At 36.7% G+C, this 14,825-nt stretch overlaps 1 protein-coding gene across 6 annotated transcripts in view; it reads left to right on the plus strand.

The window, feature by feature from the left end:
* The window catches only part of LOC103134913 (ral guanine nucleotide dissociation stimulator), a 51,978-nt gene extending 37,778 nt beyond the window's left edge, over positions 1-14,200 (plus strand). For 2 of the 6 annotated variants that reach the window (XM_016669164.1, XM_016669162.1), the window contains exons 2-16: positions 2,618-2,922; positions 3,880-3,954; positions 5,327-5,520; positions 5,676-5,800; positions 6,964-7,179; positions 7,444-7,547; positions 7,623-7,707; positions 10,590-10,667; positions 11,355-11,441; positions 11,655-11,687; positions 11,769-11,890; positions 12,567-12,662; positions 12,762-12,966; positions 13,184-13,258; positions 13,771-14,199. In XM_016669164.1, coding sequence (XP_016524650.1) covers positions 2,618-2,922; positions 3,880-3,954; positions 5,327-5,520; positions 5,676-5,800; positions 6,964-7,179; positions 7,444-7,547; positions 7,623-7,707; positions 10,590-10,667; positions 11,355-11,441; positions 11,655-11,687; positions 11,769-11,890; positions 12,567-12,662; positions 12,762-12,966; positions 13,184-13,258; positions 13,771-14,112 — 2,142 coding nt within the window. In that variant the 3' untranslated portion in view covers positions 14,113-14,199. Of the gene's footprint in view, positions 1-2,617; positions 2,923-3,879; positions 3,955-5,326; positions 5,521-5,675; positions 5,801-6,963; positions 7,180-7,443; positions 7,548-7,622; positions 7,708-10,589; positions 10,668-11,354; positions 11,442-11,654; positions 11,688-11,768; positions 11,891-12,566; positions 12,663-12,761; positions 12,967-13,183; positions 13,259-13,770 lie in introns of all 6 variants that reach the window. The other 4 variants (XM_007547430.2, XM_007547429.2, XM_007547427.2 and 1 more) reach the window with 4 other exon arrangements.
* Positions 14,201-14,825: the final 625 nt, after the last annotated feature.

Consider the following 14,825-nt stretch of genomic DNA (forward strand, 5'->3'; position numbering starts at 1 on the left):
TACTTTGTGCAGAACAAAATGTTTAACTTAATTTTAAGAACAAAACAGGGGGTTATTTCTTTTAGCTTCGGTAATTCTGACTTACAACTGACACAAACCCAACATTTGGAAAATTAAGTGAAAACTTTGCCAGAAAAAGATGGCTTACATTTCTGCTTCTTTGTGCTGGAAGCATGTTTGATACACTTTTAATTACAAAACTTGTGATTATTACTTTTAATTTAATTAATTTTGGCCTACAGCAGACAATAAAATTATCTTTAACTCAATGTTTTTGACAATTTTTGAGGAAAATGTGCAATAAACTCACAGGAAAAATGTGGGGATATGTTGATTTCTGTGGGAATTTCACAGATTTGTGAAAAACTGTTGGGACTTACTGATGTAATCTGGAGTCTAGAGGGCCACATAAAAAGTTGTGGCGGGCCAGATTTGGCCCCCGGGCCTCGAGTTTGGCACATCAGCTTTTATAATGAAGAGTACATTTATAATGATAATAAAAAGAAGATGCATCTCTAGCACTTTATAATTGGTCTGCTTTGATTCCATTCAACTCTGTAAATTAGAGCTTGTTTCCATGGTAACAAACGGAGCAACTTGGCACAGGCAGTGTTGTTGCTGAACAGATCCTGAACACGAAAAAGAAGAAGAAGTGCCAGTGTGTTTTCATAGCTGGACTCTGATGACGAACATGAAGTGAACATGATGTTCCTCCTTCCCTCTCCTGGTGGTTCTGTGAGGTTCTGGATGTCCCTTGGATCCGATTTGTCTGACCGCTGATTGGAAACACGTTGCTCTGTGATTAAACTGGGAACAAAACCAGCTTTTATATTTCAAAGTGGATTCAGTTGTCTCTCTATTTCAGAGATTTGAGATATCCATGAGCTTTTTTTTTTTACTATACACACCTTTGCACTGATGTTAAAAGAGAAATCCTCTAGAGGAATTACAATATTTGCTTTACATTTTATTGTTAAAAATGCTTCTTTGTTTTGTTTTTAAACATCGAATCTGACTAAAGTTGCAGCTAAGCGCTCCAGATGTGAGAACGTTCCGGGTTCACGGTTTTATTTCCATTCGAAGCACAACTGCATCACACTATTTTAATAATTTAAAACAAAGTTCATAGTGGATTAAAAAGAAGAAGATGAACCAAATGATGAAACTGAACCAGAGACTACAAAGAAATGCTTGGTCACTGGTTGCCATGGTTACGACCATGAATGGCATTAAAATATTTATTCAAAACAGGGTTTTTAGTTCAGATTGCAAAAAAAAAAGTTTGAAACTGAAGGAAAAAAATTAATTTGAAAAAATATTTTAAACTAAAAGCATTTTATAAAAACAAAATATTTTAAACTGAAACAATTTTGAAACTGAAAAGAAAGATTTTAAACTAAAACATCTTTTGATAGTTTGAAACTGAAACAAAAATGTTGAAACTGAAAAAAAAATAAATAAAAATAAAACCAAAAAAGAAATTGGTTTGGAGCTAGAAAAAAAAAAAAGATTTTGTAACTAAAAAAAATGTTAAATTATATACTTTTTTAGTTAATAGAATAAGAAATCTATTCTTAAAAATATTTTTTTTCCATATGTATCCCAACATTGTAACATTTAATTCTTTCCCAATCCATGTTAAATCTGTTTTTTATAATTAGCTCATGAATAAGTTGACTCAACTAAGTCGAGTTTCGTTACTCATGACTCTATTTGGCTCCAGTTGTGAAACACTGATCCTGCTAATTCAGGATCAAACATTCATCACATATTCGTTCCTTTATTTTACAATAAGTTTGTTTTTTTCTTCATGCTTTTGGGAGAACGAGGAGGGGAAAAAACTATTGTTGCAGCCTACAGAGGTCACATTCATGCAGCTTCTGCACAGGCTGCAGCTTGTATTGTTGACCCTGTTATCCAGCTAGCTCTGTTTGGTAACCTGCTATTGTTGTTTGTGCACCGCCGCACACATGATTCACAAAGCGTGACTCAGAGCACAACGAGCAAACAAAAAAAGAGCGCGGCCGGGTCACACAGATGGCCGTGATTAAAGGCTTCACGTCTCAACGTTCTGCTCCAGAACCGGCGCTCTCTAATCTGCGTTAAACTGCTCCTCGAAAGCCGACTTGTCTTGTCAAGATGTCAGTGTGGACCTCAGCTTTTTCTGGCTCAGGACCATTTAACCCATTTAACTAACACTCACGGAGTGAGTAATTTGAAATTAACACAACATCTTAATATATGCAAATGGAAAATATTAGACTTTTAACTCACTTAATGTTGTTTTCTTTGTTCATCCTAATGAGAAGGGTGGTGCTGTTTGATAAATGTGACTGGTAACGACAAAATCATGACCGGGTCACTCAGGATGTTTTATTTACAGATTTAAAAAGTGTTCATTCTAAGCTGTCCAATTATGTCAAACACATGCAAATCAAAGAAGAAGTTGTTCTTTACTACTAAATGTTGTGTGCATTAATAACATTTACGGGTTATTTGTCGTTGAGAAGCATAATTAAAGCTTTGGCAGAAACAAAAATTCTTTTATTCCCCCTTGTTTTAAAAAAACCCCCAGAAAAAGACTGAGTTAGACTAAAACGTCTTTTGTTTATTTTAGAGCTCGACGCAGGAGATCGGCGAGGAGGCGGAGGAGGATGCCATCTTCACCATCACCCTGAGGAAGATGCAGCTCCACCAGTCGGCCAGCAAGGGGCAGCGTTGGCTGGGTGTGGACACGGACTCCGCCCTGAGCCTCTACGAGACGTGCAAGGTGCGGACCATCAAGGCCGGCACGCTGGAGAGGCTGGTGGAGTACATGGTGTCGGCCTTCAGGGGCAAAGACTCCACCTACGTCACCATCTTCCTCTGCACCTACCGATCCTTCGCCACCACCAAGCAGGTGCTGGATCTCCTGCTCAACAGGTAATGAAAACCTGCTGTTAAGCTGCCCGCTTATTACAGAGCTGAAACTGCTGAGTCATGAGAGAACAGAGGTAGGGTTGCCATGGTGATACCCGCTTTTTCTGGGGAGTGGAGGGAACCAGAGGCAGACAAAAACTTATCTAAATTAGATCAGATTTACCTTATCTTGGTAAATTAACAACATTACAAATTAGAAAACAAAACGAACCAATAATTTACCAATAAAAGTAAGGACTGAAACCAATCTCCAAGTTTAAACTTCCCTGCTCTAATTCAGACTAAATCTACTGTAAACAAGTACACATACTCACATTACATGCATTCATGGTTTCACATTATATACATGCACAGCTTTTATAATTTTACATTTTAAGGCTCTTTTAAAACTCACATAATTTGAAATCATCCTTTAGTTCATTCCATAGTTATACACCAATAACATCTAGATTTTACTTTACTTTTTCTTTATCATGTTCAAGTATTAACAAACCTTGTAAATTGTATATACTCTCTCCTAATTTAAATAATTTGTGAAAACCAGAAGGAAGACTTTTGTTCAGTGCTTTATACATCGTTTTCAGTATTTTTAGACAATGTCTTTACATTTTAAAGTATTCATTTCAATAAATCCTACTTTATTAATAAGACTAATAGCTTTCCATTATCAAATAATGGAAAGCTATATATCAAATTATCCCTCAAATGGTCACTGTGAAAACACTGTAGGAAACTGTTAAAACTTGGACACTTATGCAAAATTAATTTTTTTGCACATTTTTGTACTTTCATTTGGGTTTCTGCTGCTTCTTAAAAAAAAGCAGTGTTTAAAAAAACAACAAAAATCACCCAGCCATGTTTTGGCAATAAGTTAATGTTTTTGTTGTCTGGAAAATGAGCCATATCATTTAATGTTCCTGATATACAGATGTCAATTTTCTTGGTCTCTTGTGCTTTCAGGTACGCCAAACTCCAAAACGTTCCTGCAGCTTCTGCACACAGAGTCTCCCAGGACGACTGCACGGAGCTGAGAAAGTGAGTGTCAACTGTTTCTGCTCAAATTCAACTAAAAACCCAGTTAATTAACTGATAATCAGTGAGACGAAACCTCTACTCCATCACGAAGGGCCACTGTCACCAAACAGGCCGTCTCTGTTATCTTTGTTCTGGACACATTCTCTAGTTTTTTTACTTTAGATGTTTAGATCTGAGCCTGCAGTTGATGAACAGCTGATTGTAACACGTCCAGAGAAAAACCCACATTCCACATTCTTCCCACTTCTCCTTTCCTAGTGTGGGCTTTTTGGAGTTTAAACCACGGCTGAACGGATGCATGCAGGAATCCAGTGGTTAGACCGAAGAACGTGTCTGTAGCAGCAGAAATTTGTTAATTTCATACAGACAGACGTTTAATGTAGAGTTGGGCGATAAGTAAAGTTTATTGATTAATCAAATGTTTAGTTTTTGAAGATTTATGTCTTTGGAAATCTGGATTGTTTTTCCACCAATGCATTTTTTGGGTTTCCACAGTCCAGAGCGATGTCAGCATGCGTAAGGCGGCCATCTTGTTTAACAAACATGTTTTACAGCTTCTGTTTATTCTGTAACAAAATATAAAGGTCGGGTTATGCTTTTTTCCTTTTATTTCAAAAATAAAGTCATAACATTACAAGAATACAGTAGTTTGACAATAAAGTTGAAAAAAATACAAGATTAAATCAAAATAATACAAGAATAAAGTTGTAATATTAGGAAAACTAATAAAAACTATTTTAAAAAATGTAAAATTATGATTTTTTTTTTCTCATTAAAACAACTTTCCCTCATCATTTTAACACTTTTTTTCCTGGTATAATTGCATTTTTTTCTGCTAATAATAAGACTTTATTGTAATCAAACAGAAATTCTCTTGGCTTGACCCTAATATTTTTTTGAGAATATTTTTTGTAATTTCTTTTTTTAGAAAAGAAAGTGACCAAAATAAATTAATAAATTAAAAATAGATAAAAATCGGATCTATAAAAAAACACCCGAGAAAGCACAAAACTTTCCTAAGCAAATATCTAATGCAAATACTTTAGTACACTTTAAATAAAGACAAAACTAATTATAGGAGCTTGTTTTAACTAAGTAATTCCTTAGATTATTTCACCTGGAATAAAATATTTTCCCCATGTAATAAAGAATTAATCTGCCAGTGAAACTTTTTAATCAATATTAAGGAATTACTTACTCAAAACAAGCTCCTACTTTTTGTAGAAAAGTTACTTGTAAGTTAGTTTTGCCTTATTTTAAGTATGAAGACATTTGCAGTTTAACCTAGAATGAAATATTTGGTAATATTTTGTGTTTTTGCAGTGAATCTGTCACCAGATTGTTGTTTAATGACGTTACTTGTGCGTTTCAGCACCGTCTCGTCCATCCTTGGCGCGTGGTTGGACCAGTACTCCGAGGATTTCTGGAACCCTCCGAACTACGAATGTCTGCACCAACTCCTGGCCTACCTCCACCTCCACTTCCCCGGCTCGGACCTGGAGCGCCGCGCCCGCAACCTGCTGGCCCACTTCCACCGCCGACAGCAGTGTGAGCCCGATCCCGATGGTATGAAGGCAGGACAGGAGAAGAGAGGGATTTATTTATTTGAAATGATAAAAACAGATGCAGATTAGTTTTAGATGAGCAGGGCTTAGAACAAGCTCAGATGGATGCAGCGTTTTTTAAAAAAATGTTATTTTTCTGCTGTTTTTTTTGTTCAGGGGAACACATCGGCTGCCCGTTCGCCACGCAGGAGGAGAGCGGCTTTGAGGACGAGCTTCCTGCTTTCAGCTTCCTGTCGTTTGACCCCATCATGGTGGCGGAGCAGTTCACGCTCATGGACGCGGTGAGCGGGTTTTCCTTCCCTCGTCAGCAGATTTATTCACGTTGACGTCTGAAAATCAGGTGCAGGAGTTTTGTTGACTTTAATGGAAACTTTCTGATCCAAGAGGGAAAATAGTTCTTCATTTCAGTTACAAATGGAGGTGCGTTTACAGACAGTTCAAGGTTTTCTAGGTTTTTTTCCCACCTGAAAATCAAATGACAGTGTTATGGTGGAATATTTGATTACTACCCATTACATATTATTTGGAAATATATATCTTAATTTTATTTTAGTTTTGTACTGTATGTTTTCTTGGTTTATTTAAACATTTTACTGTGTAATTAACAGTTCCGGGACAGAGTGTGAAGCTGAACAGCAGTAAAAGTTTCCTCTGCTGGTTTTTATAATCATAGAGTGTCTTTGCAAAGCTTCACATACCTGCAGCCTTTACAACCCAAAGAGCCATTTTCCCCCTCAGTCCAGATAAATTAAACTCATTTAGAGGTCCTAATATAACCTGACCTTTAAAAAAACAAACAAAAAACTTGTTTTTGATTTGTTTGCTTGTCGTTTTTTTATATTTTAGCATCTTTAAGATATGAAATAAAGAAAAACATAAAACCTTTGCAACAAAAGCTGAATGTTTTTTTTCTTCAATTGGATGTTATTTGTGCAAAATGATGGGAAAAAGCACATGTTGTTCAACCCAATAAGAAAAATTGATCTAAAAACATTACTGCTACGTTAAGTATTTCATCAAAAACTGAAAAACAGCTTAAACCTGCATTTGATTTTATATTTTAAAGCAACAGGTATTGATCAATTTCAGCCTATATTAAGAGTTATTAAAGATCAACTATGTCTTCTTTTGTAAAATTATTGTATGTGCAAATAATCCTTTCTCATCACCCACTAGGTAAACATATTGATTTTTAAAATTCCTCTACACTGAGAACAAATTAATATAATACTGAATTGAAACTTTCTTAGGTTTCACTATAAGAAAAAAAGACTGTGAACGTTGAATAAAGCTAGTAATGACTCTGAAAATGTGGAAAAAATTAGTATTTCTGAATTATTCTGCATTTCGGCTATTCAGATTAAAATATAAAGGTTTATCTCATAACATGAGAAGCAAAACTGATTAAACCCATTTTTTTCTCTGTATCCTCCTGTCTGCTCAGGACCTGTTCAAGAAGGTGGTGCCGTACCACTGCCTGGGCGGCATTTGGTCTCAGCGGGACAAGAAGGGCAAGGAGCACCTGGCTCCCACCATCCGAGCCACTGTGGCCCAGTTCAACTCGGTGACCAACTGTGTGATCACCACCTGCCTGAGCAACCCAGCGCTGAAGCCCAACCAGAGAGCCCGGCTCATCGAGAGGTGGATCGATGTGGCGCGGGTGAGCCACACCGCCTAGAACCGGAAAACATTTCAGATATGCAAAATAAACTAACAAAAACAACAGTAATTAAAATGGGTTATGGAGACCCGTTGACCAAAACTGCATTTCAGAAAATAATAATTGTCTAAATGGAAATTATCATTTTAATTTACCATGACATTAATTGATTTATTGCTTATTGTGACAGGATTAACTTTAAGCAGTTAAGTTGCTTCAGTGTTGCTGTTTCCATTTGTCTCACTGGATCATTGTTCCCATCAGGAATGTCGGATCCTGAAGAACTTCTCCTCTTTGCGAGCGATCCTCTCTGCCCTGCAGTGCAACTCCATCCACCGCCTGAAGAGGACCTGGGACGAAGTGGCTCGGTAGGTTTGGACTCTGGACTTGGACGGATCTTTCCTGAGGGGATTCCTGACTCTGGTTTCTGCTTCTGTTCACAGGGAAAGTGTCAGAACCTTCAGAGAGCTTTCCGAAATCTTCTCAGACGACAATAACTATTCCTTGAGTCGAGAGCTGCTGGTGAAGGTGAGTCTCGTCTTTTAAGCACTACAGAGTAAAAATACTTGAGAGAAATTAAACAAATAATAATTAATAATAATAATAATTAACAATTACATAGAAATGAATCCAAATTAATTGAAAAGTGTCACTGGCAACTCAGAATTTGGTGGGGGTTTTTCTATGTTGTTGGTGTTACATCAATATTTTAGAGGTTACCTATAATGCAAAGTTGACCTTTTGTACTTTTTTATAATTCCATTACAAGCACTTTGGAAGAAAACACCCAGTCGTTTCTTAGTTTCTTTTGGTGAAAATGAGCCGTTTCAAAAACCTCTGGAATGCCCGTTACCTAGCAACCCCAGCAGAGCTCTGCCCGTCAGATAGCAACCCAAGCTGAGCTCTTGCACGTTTGGTCAGCTGCTGTATGCATTGTACAGTGGCTGCTGGAAAAGACAAGTGTTTTCTTGTTTACTTACCATCCAGAAACCACTTGCTGGATTTCTGTTGGTTGTGCAGGAGGCTCCACTAATGCTTCTCAAAGAGGTCACCTTTAAATGTTGTTGGTTGAAATTATGAAATTATAAAGTCTAATTTCAGCATTAAAATTACAGCTAACCCGTGAGTTCCATGTTTTTGTCCTAGACATATAAAACAGTCAGTGCGCATTACATAACTTGGACCAACGACAGCTGAGCGGATAGCAGCAGGATGTGACCTCGTCACTTTGCTGTGGCTGTAAGAGAACATCCTGCAGAACAGTTGGTGTTCCTGTAGATCTGAGCCAAGTTCTGGGTCGGATCTGGGCTTCCCTGATGCCATTTAGCAGTTTAATAACAGCTGAATTTTACTTTATTCCAAATAAAACTCAACTATTTCTATCAAGTTTTTTTGTCAGTAAATATAGTTTCTAGTTTATTGGTCTAAATAAAACTGGCAAGACTATTTTTCTTTATTTAATTTAGACTTCTAGAAAAGCCTGTGCAATAAATCAGTAACATTATATATTCTGATAGAGATTTGATAAGTATCAGTACATCTGACAGAATATTCAATAATTTCAATTAACTCCAATCCAGAGCCGCTCAGCTTTCTGGGAGATGTAGGCCAGGCCTGTCACAGAAAGAAATTTTACTAGATGATAAATTGTCTCAGAGGTTCATGCCATAAACGATAAACATTTAACTCAAGAACTGGAAGATATTTAAAATTTCCAAAATAAATAAACAAAACAATAGAAACAACAAAATAAAATTAATCATGAAGTCAAAATTGTCCTTCAGAAAAAAGGGCTAATTGAGACTGAAGACTTTTGTCATCCTGTTTTTGGGAGAAAAAGAGAAAAATATTAAATTGCACAAATGGAAATGATTAACCTTTCCATTGGGTTAATCAATGGAAAGGTTAATCCATTGACTAATCCAATCAATGGATTGGGTTAATTCAATCCATTGATTGGATTAACCCAATCAATGGATTGGATTAACCCAATCCATGGATTGGATTAATCCAATCCATGGATTGGATTAACCCAATCCATGGATTGGATTAACCCAATCCATGGATTGGGTTAATCCAATCCATGGATTGGATTAACCCAATCAATGGGTTATTGTGCGATTAATTATTGTGCAATTAATCGCACAATAATCGCTCAATTATTGTGCGATTAATTGATTTATTGCATATTTCAACAGCCCTAAGAAAGGCAGAGAAAAGCTACACTGGTGGAATGAACCAACTAACTCACTCTCTCTTTGGTTACCTAGCAACCCACTCATTTTTTGGTTACCTAGCAACAGCCTGTTGAGTAACTGCAGCAGCAGCAGTTTAAAGTTCCGCCACTGTAATAACTGATTAAAAATTAAAAAAAAAACACAGTGTGGAGTGAAAACTTTGGATAAAGCGGAAAAAGTCAGATATTTAAAACAAAAAACTGGTCAATAATTATTGATATATACTGATGTGAAACGTTTATATTGACCAGCAGTTTATAAAATCCAGGTTTCCATTGTCTTAAGTAAGGTTTGTGTCCATTTTATTTGGTCCAAGCTGCCCAGCTGGACACAGTGAAAATCAGAATCGGGTTTTTGCTGCAGATGTTTTTCAGCTTGAACATCTGGAACAGCTTTCCTCTTAGCAACAATCTGCAGTTCCAGGAAAGCTGACGTGAACTCAGGATCGCATTTTTGTGTAACCTGAGAGCTTAAAGCAGGGCCTCCTGTGAGGGAATCCCTGCTGACGTCAGAGGGAGGAAACCCTGTAGATAACGCCGCTGATGGCCGGACTTCAGGGCGTCGCCTCCCTTTCTCTGTATCTTCTCAGTCCAGGCTGCTTTTGCATATAAACAGAGCCTCAGCGACTCACTCAGGAATTTTTCTTCCCGTTTTTCCTTTCCAAGGGTCAACAGACTTTCTTTTTTTTTTCAGTCTCATAAACTAACCCTGAACTAGTTTATTTCCTTTAACTCCATGACCTGATTAGTAGGCTTCATGCAACACTTTAAATCCTTGAAAATACTTGAATTTCAACACTGCAAAAGCACAAACTCTTACCAAGTATTTTTGGTGTAGTTTCTATTTTAAATATTATAGTACACGTAAAATAAGACAAACTAACTTATAAGTAACTATTCAGGAGTTTTAAGTCAATAATTTCTTAATTTTGATGGAGAAGTTCTAGATCCACTGGCAGATTATTTCGCTTATAACATGAGAAAATTGTCTTATTAAACAAAATTGTCCTTCAAAAAGGTGGTAATTGAGACCAATGCACCAGACTGAACTGAAATAAATGTGAACTGAGCAAATGTGTGTTTGAGTGGACATTTGTGCATGTTTTGCTTTTAAAATCTAGAAAACTCCCAACAAATGAAAAGTTGCTAAAACATGAACATGTTGTTTCTGCAGGAGGGAACCTCAAAGTTTGCAACTTTAGAAATCAACCCCAAACGAGCTCAAAGGAGACACCAGCAGCAGAGAGACTTGGTGAGACCCGATTCAGTGAAGAAAAGCTGTTAATGAACCTCAGAAATTACAGAGAAACACTACATGTGCCATCTAGTGGTGGGTGATGGTACTGCGCCCCATCTGACGACTCCTTGTTTCACTCTAGATCTTATGGCAGCGTATTAGGGACATACAAAGTACAAAACAATAAAATTATGAGAGTGAAATCATATTACGAGAATAAACTTGTATGAGAATAAAGTAATAATAAGAATAAAGGCTTAATATTATGAGAATAAATTCAAAATAATACAAGAAAATTGCAGTAAAATGAGGATAAAGTCATATTTCAAGAATAAATGAATAAATCAAAGTTGAAGAATAAGTACATAAAATTATTGGAATGAATTCATAATAATTAAAGAATGACGTCAAAATTATGAGAACAAATTTTTAAAATTACAAGAATAAATTCATAATATTACAAGAATAAAGTCGTAAATGTATCCTCATAATACTATAACTTTATTCTCATATTGTTCTGAATTTTTTTTTTCAACTTTATTCTTGTAATATTATGAATTATTTTTATTTTCTTATCTGTACCCTAAACTTGCAAAAGAGTTTTTTTGTTTCTAATGATTCAGTTATGTTTCAGTAGATAGTCTTTAAATCATTTATGTGTTGCATGTTTGAGTCTGTCAGTAATTATCCCTCTGTGAACAGGGAGTCATGCAGGGGACCATTCCTTATTTGGGAACATTCCTAACGGACCTGGTGATGATGGACACTGCCATGAAGGATTACACAGAGGTCAGCCATTTTGTTTTTTCTTTTTGTACATTCTCCCATGCATTCTTTAGGTGCTGACTTCTGAGTTTTGAATTTACAGCATGTTTTTGTGGATGAAAAAGAATAAGCCATTGTTGCAGGGTGAAAAAATGGCACCAAAATAAATTTAAACTCCTGTTTCATTTTCTGACGTTGCTGATGTTTTTATTCTCCTGTTTTGTTTTGTTTTTTCAGGGTGGTCTGATTAACTTCGAGAAGAGGAGAAAGGTAAATTTGTTTTTACTGTTTCAAAGCTTCTGATGGATTAAAAATAATTTTTAAATCGCTGGATTCTGTTGTATTTTGCAGGAGTTTGAGGTGATCGCTCAGATCAAACTTCTCCAGTTGGCCTCCAACAACTACAGCTTCACTCAGGAAAGCCACTTCAGAGAGTGGTTTGCAGCCGTGGAGAAACTCAGCGAGGCAGAAAGGTTGTTAACTTATCAAATATTATTCTTTTTTAAATAAAACATCTGTGCATGATGATCCTAAGTTTCTCCAGATCAAATAGTTTTCTGTAGATTTAATGATGTTTTCATTCACAGTTTGAAACCCTAATAATCATAAAAATTAACACAAATTTAACACTTTTTAACTTTCAAATAAACTTTAAATGTTAAGTAGTTTGTAAAACATGAGGGCTATTTCCCATATGGAAACATCTGTTTATCTGTATTTTATTTAGTTATTATACTAAACTTTTCAGACCACCTTGTAAGCACAATAAGCATTTGTAAACAGTTTTTTAGCATATAGTTGCTTTTTCATCCTTAATTAATGCATAATAAACAGTTTTACAAAGTGTTTATAGACGAATAGATAACACATCCATCTGCAAAGGGAGCCTCATTGTAAAGTTGTCCCGTTTTATTTGAAAACTATTTGTTTATTTGCATTTTTAATGTATTTCTAATGTTGTACTAAAAAGACCTGAGTGATTAAATGACAAACCTTCATGAGATTACTAAAATAATTGTTAGCTGCAGTTCTAGTCTCATTATGTCTCTAAGCTTGTTTTAGCTTTTATATCTTTCCAGGGTTTAACTAAATCCTAATCCCAAAATGTGTAAACAAGCTGACTTTTGGTGTTAATTTTCTTTTCTGCAGCTATAATCTGTCCTGTGAGATCGAGCCTCTGTCAGAGTCGGCCAGCAACACGCTCAGAGCCAAGAAGAACGGCGGGATCATGAAACGATGGAGCGAGTCAGTCACACTCAGCTCTTCTTCAGATTTTTCTCCATCAGTTGTTTGTGTCTTCCTGGAGACTTATTCTTCCACTTCCTGTTCCTGTTCTGTGTCCAGCCGGCAGCTGACAGAGGCCGGCTGCAGCGGCGGCGCCAGCTCCCATTCAAAGTCGTTCGATCACTCCCACTACAGGCCGTACCAGGGGGGCGGCGGGGACAGCGGCGACGCCCTCAGCGTCACGTCCGTCAGCTCCAGCGGCTCCGACCTGGAGGACGTGAACACCAGCTTCCTGTCGGATTCACCAGAGGGACACGAGAGGAAGGTGAGGGAAATATTTGAAGTGTTATGTGCACAGGCAGAGTTTCAGAAAGAGACAGAGGCCCAGGTTTATGGTGGTTTTTTAAGTCGTATACAGCATTTTTAGAACTGATGGTAACATAGTTGCTTAATTAAGTTATAAAATGGCACTACATGGCTGGAAAACGTGTGAAACCTGCCCTTTAAAACGGCTTTCATCTTGTTTTTGTTCTCGTTTTCAGACGTCGACTCCGTCGGTGAAACTCACCGTGTCTGCTTTGGGGAGAGAAGCTCCATCTGCAGACACGACCTCAACGGTAATGCTTTAATGTTTTGTTCTTCAATTCATCTACACTCGTCAAAAAAAGTTGTTATTCCATTGGCACTTATAATATGGCATTGGCACTTATAATATGGGACAGATGTCTTATTAGTGAAACAATCTTCCAATGGAATAAGAACTTTTAAAATCAATATGAAGGAGCTATTGACTTAAAACAAGCTCTTGTATCTTAATGAAAATGTACTTGTAAGTTAATTTAGTCTAATTTCAAGGGTAATAAGATATTTTCACTAGAAACTAGACCAAAAATACTTGGTAAGATGAGTTGTTCAAATTTTTTATATTTCTAATATCTAAAGACTGAATTTTGTTTAGTTTGTGTAGAAATGAAACTTTTTTACGTGTTTGGTTATAAAATAAATATCTGAAATGTAATTTTATATTAATATATTTTTACATGAAAATTTTATCTGATTAATTGTCTCAGCCCTAATATTGTTGCATCAGAGAAACATTTTGTCACTAAAGTCAGTAACACTTGTGCAGTGTCCCCCTCAGTTCTGGGAATGCACGTCTCTGTCCTCCCTGGACACGTCGGGGATGGGATCTAGCTCTGGCTCCGCCTCAGGCTCCAGCAGCACCTCCTCGTCCTCCGTCTCCTCCTCCACGCCACTGTCCGCCTCGCGCTCGCACAAACGCTCGGTGTCTGCCGTGTCCAACTACTCGACGCTGTCGCTGCCGCTCTACAACCAGCAGGTGGACGACTGCTGCATCATCCGAGTCTCGCTGGACGTGGAGAACGGCAACATGTACAAGAGCATCCTGGTGAGACCAAAGAGAGGGAGAGAGCGCGGGAATCTGTTGTTCATCTCAGTGGTTTTCAAATAGGGGGAGCGAGGGTCGCTGGGGGACCAACAGGTGTCGTAGGAGGACCTCAGAAGGTTGAAGGGAAGATGAGGGGAAAAAATGGAGTAAAAGGGAAAAAAATTCAATATATTTTTAAATCATAAATTTGAAATTTTTCATAAATGTAACCTGTTTTTTATGGAAGAAGATTAGGGCCGCTGAAAATAAAGCATAATTCTGACTGTTTCCCAGAATTTTGACTTTTTTCTCAGATTTTTTACTTTTTCTCAAAATGTTAACATTTTCTCAGAATTCTAACTTTTTTCTCAAAATTATCAGAATATTGACATTCTGTTCCAGAATTTATTACTTTTTTTTCCAGAATTCTAAGTAATCCTAATCCTTTTCTGCAGTTTTTCCATTATTATTATAAAAAAATAAGTTCAAATAACTTATTGAAAATGGAGATGGTGGATATAAAAATCCTCTATTGTTCCACAGAGGGGAAGAAATTCAGGAAAATGTTATTTGCTGCGCTCATTGTCTGATTGGGTACCAGTTAGATTTATCAAGTTGCTTTCCTGTCAAGCAAGTGTGAAAACCTTCTGAAAAGAAAACTGGAGATTAAATAAAATATATACTGTTATACATTATATATCAAAAGAGAGGATTGTGACGGAAAATTTTATCTGGTAATATATTCAACATCAGATTTATAGACATAAGTTGCCTGATCCAATTTTCCAACAAAAATG

Source organism: Poecilia formosa, unplaced genomic scaffold (genome assembly GCF_000485575.1).
Source record: "Poecilia formosa unplaced genomic scaffold, Poecilia_formosa-5.1.2 Scaffold20, whole genome shotgun sequence".
Classification (NCBI taxonomy): Eukaryota; Metazoa; Chordata; class Actinopteri; order Cyprinodontiformes; family Poeciliidae; genus Poecilia; species Poecilia formosa.